Source organism: Serinus canaria, chromosome 6, assembly GCF_022539315.1.
Source record: "Serinus canaria isolate serCan28SL12 chromosome 6, serCan2020, whole genome shotgun sequence".
NCBI classification, from domain to species: domain Eukaryota; kingdom Metazoa; phylum Chordata; class Aves; order Passeriformes; family Fringillidae; genus Serinus; species Serinus canaria.
The window spans coordinates 21,757,177-21,765,505 of record NC_066320.1 but is presented as its reverse complement, the minus strand read 5'-3'; the positions used below and the strand labels follow the sequence as shown (position 1 = coordinate 21,765,505).

At 53.0% G+C, this 8,329-nt stretch overlaps 1 protein-coding gene across 2 annotated transcripts in view; it reads right to left on the bottom strand.

The window, feature by feature from the left end:
- Positions 1-5,870: 5,870 nt before the first annotated feature.
- ARMH3 (armadillo like helical domain containing 3) overlaps positions 5,871-8,329 on the bottom strand; it is a 123,732-nt gene continuing 121,273 nt past the window's right edge. For both annotated transcript variants that reach the window (XM_050976539.1, XM_009087243.4), the window contains exon 26: positions 5,871-8,232. In XM_050976539.1, coding sequence (XP_050832496.1) covers positions 8,140-8,232 — 93 coding nt within the window. In that variant the 3' untranslated portion in view covers positions 5,871-8,139. The remainder of the gene's footprint in view (positions 8,233-8,329) is intronic.

Below are 8,329 nucleotides of genomic sequence, written 5' to 3'. Positions count from 1 at the left end.
CGGGAAAAAATACAACATCCTCCCCTAAATGTTCCTCTGGGCCCTGGCAGGTGGGGGTCTGCAGTTTGCCAGGGGAGGAGCAGCAGGGATGGGTCTGGTCTCTGCCCTCTTGTCCAGACCCAGACAGGCGCCCTGCTGTGGGTGCACAGGGTGCAGAGATGCCTCAGTGAGTATGTCTGGACAGGGACAGGCACAGCAGCAAAGTCACCCCAGAATGCTGAGCATCCCTTGCAACATGTCTCAGTCTCACCAGGATGTGCTGCAGATGCAAAAAGAGAGGGCCAGGCTGAGGAAAATCACCTAAGCAGTGTCTGAGGCTTTAATCAAAGCATGCCTTGTGCAGCCTGGCTGCTGCTGGCCACATCCACCACAAAAGCAATCAGCAGGTTCAGGATGGGCAGGAGCCAGCTGCAGGCAGGGCTGGTGGTCTGAACTGTGGAAGATGTCACTGGATTAACTATTTCCAGAGGACAGAAAGAGCTCTGTCAGCTCCTGAGAACCCAGATCCCAGTTACATGGGCTAACTGGGAGGAAGGGCCATGCTCTCGGTGGCCAACACATGGCACAGCTAACCACAAAGCCCATACTCCAAAGCCCAGGGCCAGAGAAGTGTGGAGGGCAGGCAGCAGGTAGATGGAGCGAGCCTGCTGGTGTAGGCAGGGGTCTGGTGGATGCACCCAGGTCCCCAAAACTCATCTCTCCAACAGCAGCAGAGAGCCACGAGAAAAACAGAGCCATGTAAACCAGCCCCAGGGCCTGGCACAGCCAGCAGAGGGGTGGGATGAGTAGGAAACAGAGGGAGACAGGCTGGGGGGCCAAACGGTGCTGCCCCATGAGGTGCCCCCAGGCCATGTGAGGCAGGGTGTCCTTGGGACCACCCTCATCATGATGGAAATCACCCGGGCAGAAGGCATGGTCCCTAAGTGGCCTCTCTGTCACCCTGTCAGAGCCAGCAAAGCTCTGATAAGGGACATCTGCACAGGATTACTGCTGCTCCCCAGGCAGTGAAGCTGCAGCCAGGAATGACTCTTAGGTGAGAAGGGCTGGAAAGTATGAGCAGGGTCATGCTGTCCAGGAGCCTTGTTTGTCCCCAGCTCATCACGTGGCCACTGCAGCCTTATCATAACTGGGGAAGAGAACAAGTTTGGAAATTCACCAGCTTAAGAGTCTGGCTGGAGACAGAACTGTGCTAGGCTGCCACCAGCCTCATCCACACCCAGGCTGGACCAAGCTGAGCCCAGTCACAACCATCCCTACTCTTCCTCCAGTACACTTACCTTGAAATACTGGACGGATCCCTTTGGCTCATCTACGCCTCCTGCTCCCTGCTGGGATACCCCAGCTCTGGGGCCACAAGTCCCTATACTCCCCTGCTGAAAACCCTAGGCTCCACATAAAACCCAAGACAGTCCCAAACCATAGAAGATGACCCTGGAAAGGAGACAGGAGTGCTTGGGTCTGCACCTCAGGGGTAGAGAAATGCAGGGAAATCTCCCCCAGGCCCTTTGCAAGCAGCCTGGGGTGGACGTGATTAAGGGACAGGGAGAGGGAAAGACATAATTTAACATTTCATTAGGTAACTACAAGGCATTGATCTGCCCTACCATCCTGCACACTCTCTAATTGCAAATCTCCATTCTTATTAGTTCTATCGAAAAAGCAGAGAGCAGCACTCAGGAGTCTGATCCTATCTTTAGGAAATTTCAAACAGAGATGTAATTGTGGAGTGCTCAAAATCACAGTGCTTTATCCAGTGCTAACAGTATTTTAAAGCCATGATCATCAATAGCAGTCCTTGGGATGAGCTCCCAGCAGATGCCATTAATCCTATTTTGGCTGCGGTCACCTGGTGTCTCTGGGCTCAGATTTACACTTGGTGACAAGGGACAGCTCTGCTTCCCCAGCAGAGAGGGCTCCCAGGCAGCTCCCGGGCTGGGACAAGGAGTGCAGCCCCCTGGGACTGGCTCAAGGGGCAAAGGGCAAACAAGAGGAGCTCCTTAAACCAGCTTCACCCATTGCAAACATACCAGCAGATGGAGATGAGCAGCTCTGCACCAGGGGCCGTTCCCCTCCCAGGACCCAGAGAGGCCCCCAGCCTGGCCATGCAGGTGTCTGGGGAGGGCTCCAAGCAGGGCAAATGGCCTCACTCAGGAATGAAACACTACATTTACTACATCTGCAGAGGAGATGGGTCTGGGTGACACGAGACCAGGATGGGCCCCTCGATCTCTGCAGAGAGATGGGTCTCTGGGATCTTAGAACAGCTACAGCAGACCAGCAGGTCCCTGGGAGGTGATGTCCCAGGGGGACATCAGCCAGGACACACACAGGGGAGGGCTGCTCCATCTCCACTAACCCACCCTGCAGAGACACACGGGCAGGTGGGATCCATGGTGAGATTCAGACCTGGGGGGAATTTCAGCTGCTGAAAAATCTTGCAAAGCTGGAGGAGGAACAGATGATCCTGCAAGCTGCTAGGAGAGCCTTGCAAGCGGGAATGCTGCAGGAGGAAGGGAAATTCCTCTGTCAAATGCAAACTAGCAGGTGTGAGAAATCTGGGTGTGCAGGAGGGAGAAAGGACTTTGCATCACACTCTGTATCCTCGAAAGCCAGTCACCTGCCTCTGCTTATCCCTCCAGCAAGGAGGGATTCCCCAGCATGGCCTCAGGGCTGGGTGGCTGCAGGGGGGCTCTGTGTCCACCCAGAATGTTTCTTTGCCACTTCTGCACAACAGATACAAATCTGTGGGAAAAAAAGACAGTCTGGGAAGAGGAGACTGGAGCATTCCTGGGCTCAGGACATATCCCGTGTCCCAAAAGCCCTCCCAGCATTACAAAGCGTCTCATGTTTGTGTGCTCAGTGCCTGTGGGCTCAGGTTTTAATTAAAGAGGAACTAGATACTATTTCCTACCTTCATTTATGCCACGCTGGATGCCACACCAGGGACTCTTTCAGCAGCTCAGGTCTGCTAGGAGAACAGATGTGCATCTCTGTCATGAGCGAGTCCACACTGCCAACACGTGTCCTCCTGCTCTGCCAGGGCAGGGAAGGGACGTCTCCACTCTGGTCTCAGCACTCTGCTCTCAACTGCCCATCCCAATCCATCCCATCCCATCCCACTGGCCTGGCAATGGTTGCATCAGAGGGGCTGAAAGCAGGGCATGGGGCTGGAGTGCTGCTGGAAAACCACTTGCTCCACTTGTAAGATGGGGAAAAAACAGGATTGGAACTCCTGAGCAGTCACAGGTCATTAGAGCATCCTGGCCCCTGTACACTGCTGGGAGGGCCCTGGCTGAACCCTGGAGCAGGGGAGCTCCAGCTAATTAGTCATTAATTGCTTCAGAAGGGAAACGAGCCAACCCAACCTCTGTGTGCCTGTAGCAGAGTGACCTGTGGGCCCTGGGACAAAGCCAGGCTGCCCATCACTGAGAAATGGGTGAGGGTCCATCTGTCACAGCAGAGCTGGAGAAGCAGCCCAGCACAGTGGGTGTCCATCCCAGCAGCCTCCCCAGCCCCTTCCTGCCCCTTCGGGACTCCTGGGAGCTCCCAGCCTCTGGCAGCAGCTTGGCAAGGTTCTGAGCTGCGCTGCAGTGAGAGGCAAGCCCGGCTCATTTAATCTATTCAATTGGATTCAATTTCCAGCCACATGATTCAATTAGCCCTGGAGGGACAGCACAGAGAGCAGAAGCTGCAGAGCATGGTCCAGCCAAGCTGGGAGAGGGCAGCACGAGACCCTGTGCTTGTTCTGGCCCTCTGGGATGTGCTGAGATGTCAGGGGCTCCAGGGGAGCCCCAGTCTGTCCCAGAGAGTAGGAGCTCATCTGGGCACAAGCTGCTGGTCCTGAGTGATGTGTGGGCAGCTATGGATCACAGCTGGGGAAGGCCCATCCTGAGCATCTCTCTTGGCAGTCAGCCACAACCCTGAAGGGTGACAGCCACACTGGCTCAGATCTGAGGTCTGCAGCCCTGAGCACCTGCCAGGGTGGCCCAAAGAAGCTTTAGAAAGACAACAGCAGTCAGCAATGCTCCCTCAAGGGTGCTGCCTATCACATACATTTGGGATCACCTCCCTGCTTGATCAGTGTCCCCCTGGGCACAACCACACTGTGCTCTATGTGGAGAACCAGGGCTCTGACCAGCACAAAGAACTCTCAGCAGCCCCACCAGCCTTGCACCAGCCCTTCTCTAGACTGCTGGTCCAGACTTCCATTCATTAATTATTTTTCTGCCTGCCCTCCCCCTGAAAGCATCAGCAAAGGCATTAATAAGTTGCCACCAGGGGAAAAGCCCATCTTATCCCGGCCCCTTTGGATTTTTACACTTTCTAAAGCTGGGGTTTACACCTCTTTCCTTTCAGGTTACTGCAATGCCTCTTCTGCCAAAAAACCCATCATACTTCTGTCCAGCACAACCCTGCTCATACCAACAAGCACCAAACAGGAAAACAGAGCCCCACAAGAGATGGGAATAAATACCTAAAAGGCCTCAGTGCTGACCAAGAGCTGCTTTCTAGTGCCAAGGGCCAGCTGTAAATCTTACCATTGACTGCTGGCCATGCACTGTCCCAACACACACAGTGCCAGCTGTGACCTGGCAGGGGGAACAGCTGCTCCCTCTGCCCACCCTGTACTGGAATGGGAGCTAGGGAAGAGCAGCTCCATGCTGAGAAGGAAGTGTGGGGAAGCAGGTGGAGCATGCTGGAGTTGGTCCCTTGTGCAAGTGCTGTCTAGGAGATGTCTCTTTCCAGGACTTCTGCTGATAACCACCATCAACAACAGTGTGCCGGACCCCAGAGCAGGGAGTGTCCAATCCTTCACGTGGGAAGAGGAAAGCACCCACAGCAGACACCAGGACATGCTCACACGGAAGGCAGCTCAATCCCACAGAGGAATGGCCCCTGTGCCATGGAGAAGAGGAAAGAGGTTTGCAAAGCAAACACAGCAGGTGGGCAAAGGGGCACCCTGCCCTCTGGCTGCAGAACACAATCAGGGGTTTGCTACTACTGCCCCTGGCAGCCCCAAAGAACACACAAAACATCATTTGGAGCTGCTGGACCATACAGGGAAGACTCAGCTCCTGAGGAGGTGCCTCTCTCTCGAGTCTGCATGAAAAGCGGGACCTGTAAGAGCTCAGGAAAAAGAGATCAAAAATCAGTGGCATTTACAAAACAACTCTAAGTAACTCCCTCCAAAGTTTAGCTCAAATTCAATTCTCTTCCAGGTCATTATTTTGTAAAATATTTGTCTCCCTGCAGCTGCTGCATAATTTAAATGTAGCAATCTGACTTCTCCCTGCACTCCCCAAGCCTCAGAAACAGCTCTTCCAATAACAGACAGAGTTATGAATTAGATATAACAAAATACACTCACCTGCTCAGATCAGATATGGGGAAGTTGGAGGCTGTCACACGCATCCTGAAGCTGAACATTAAGATTTAAATGACTTTCTGCTCAGCTCAAGCCGGCCTCAAAACACAAACAGTAGTAGGGTGTTTAACAAAGCAGACAAAGGTGCAGCAGAATCTGTGAGCAGGAGTTTGCTGACACCAGCAACAGAGAGCATCACACCATGCACAGGCAGGTCCCTGCATCCCTCGCTCATGGGCTCTCAGCCTTGCTCATGGATTCCTTAGTGCCAGAAACAGGGACACGCAGGAGGAAGAGGGATGCTGACTACTGGGTGGTACCTGCACACTGGACCAAGGACAAAGCATCACTGTGCAGCACCACAGCCTCCCTCTGCACAGACAGGAAGAGCCCAAGGGCAGGTGATAGCCCTGCTGCAGCCAGTGTGCCACCAAATGGTGACAGGACCACTCCCCAACCACCCCACTCTCCCTCCAGTGAAGGACAAACACTGCACACTCTGGACTGGCGGGGCTCTGCTATTTATTGAGCTCTAGGTTTGTATGTACATCCATTTACAGTGCTTGGTTCAGTGACAGTGTGACAAGAGGACATGTATCACAGTCTTCCCCAGCTCAGACGTGGATGAGGGCTGGGCTCAGGAACTGATCCTACACATGCCTGGGCTTCTATGATCATCCCAGCAGGGGAGCTCCCTCAGGGAGACAGGATAGCTGAGCCCAGAGTGAGAAGCTGAAAATTCCAGAGGCTGCCGAGTCAGAAGCAGACTCATCCCAAACTCTCTCACATATGTGTCTAGGCTCAGCCTAAATGGGCTCAGAGAACAGGAGGCATGAGGACACTGGATGACTCAGTGCTCCACCAGTCACAATGATGGGGCTGCACCTCAAGTCCCCTTGAGAAGGAACTCCCCCCTCAGAGGTGAGGTCCCCCTCTATCCCCCCAGACAAGCACCACATACTGCAAACAACTGTTCCTCATTTTCCACCAGAGAAGCTGCCTCCTCTACATGCCCTGGCCTGTTCTCAGGCAGTGATTTTATGGAGCCTGCTTGCTCTCCTAAGCACTGTCCCTCTGACACATACACATTCCCATACACTTGCATGACAGAAAGCAAATAAATGTCTGGCTTAGCTGTTAAAAGCCAGACAATTCCCTGCTGAGGAATAGTATCATCTACTGAGAGAAGCCAGTGCTCCCAAGAAAAACATAAGGATGTCATCAGTGTTGTGCCCAGTGGGTGGCCAAGGACAGAGCTTTCAGTTTCCCATGCTCATCGAAGGTAAGATGAAACATTACACAATTAATGCACATTAGCATGAAAAAAGCCTTGCCTAAAAATGGTAGTAAATGAGCATGACATCCACATTACTCATACTAACCTACAAGGCTAAGAGCAGGACTAGGCACTTTCAAAAAAAAACATCTGTTTTCTAGGGGTAGGAAAAAAACCTGTGGATCTGGGATGTAAATAACTTCTCTACTTCAGTCCACCAAGTCAGGCCAGATCCCAATACCATAACATCACTGCTGGGAACTAAAAAAGCATGAGCAGGGAACAGGTGTGGAACAGGTGTTTATGCTGTATATTCCTGAGCTGGCAGCCTGACACAGCACTCTAACCAGACTCTGCCAGATGTGGGCACCTCTGAAGCCCTGGCTCTGGGAGCAGAGAGCTCTGCCTGTGCCTCACAGCATCATCCCAGAGCTCCTCCTTGGGAAGCCCTCAGCACACACGGCTGTACGTCGCTTGGTGAAGACAGGAGGGCAAGCAAGTGAAGTCACTACTTCTCCAGATGCATTTTAACTGTGTGCTACACACAAAGGAAAAACTGGAGACTTCTTCATTTATGAAGGTCACCAGGCACCTGCAAACATGTGCAAGGCAGATGTTCCTGTGAGGAAGAGGAGGATTGTCGCAAAGCGGTCTCTGATGGGCAACAAGGTGAGTGGGGAGAAGGAGTCAGCCTCTGCCCCATGAAAACCAAATATCTAAAAATGTCCCTCTACCTTAGAAACAGCAGATGAGCTGGGGCTACTGGAAGCAACAGTGACCCCAAGCAGAGCAGGTCTCCAGTAACAAAGTGCTCTGTTTGATGACCCATATTGTTGTATACTGGCTCACACTGGACCCTGTAAGCCAACAGCCTTGGAGGCAAAGTTTCCTTTTTTCCAGTAATCCAATGGCTTGGTTGAAGCGACACCTTTTGACATCAGGAGACAGCAGTGAGCAAGGCCTGCTCCTTGGGGAAACTGTTTTATAATCCAAAGCCATTCCCAATGGGATGGCAGTGGATTTGACTTACATGACAGAGGGACATGTTGACCCAGGCTGATGGAAAAGAACAGCCCTCACCTGGGACCAGAGAGCTTTTCCCCATAGAGCAGGTGAGCAATCTCTATCCAGAACAGTTTCACACAGCTGGGCTGGTTTTATTATTTCAGTTGTGAGCTCTCCCCAGCTCTGCTACAAAGGTTTCCAGTGCATTTTCCCTGAGGCTGTGGAGGGAATCTCCCATTGCTATGTCGCAGGAATGGCTGCCCACTCCCGTGGCACCATAAAATATTGCTTCCTCCTCAACATGCCAATCAGCTCTCCTCAGCCCAAGTTCTGTTTAAACACATTCCTTTGGGATCAAACACACAGCAGCAAGGCGTTCCCCTAGAAGAAACACAGTCCCTTCCGCAGGCAGGAGGCGACTGACCGCAGAGCGGGAGCGTCCCTGCCCACCGGGCCGTCCCGGCTCCGCCCGCGCTGCCGCAGCGTCCCCGCTTCAAGAGATCGTCGAGAATTCCTTCAGCAGCAGCTCCTGGCTCAGCGTGTTGAAAGCAAGGTTCTTCCTCACGTTGATGCTGATGGAGCGAACCTGACAGAAACAAAACGGGATGTCTTAGCCACGGGACTCGTCCTGGCTCCTCATGAGCCTGGTAGTTTTGACACTGCTGACCTCCATGCTCATCGTG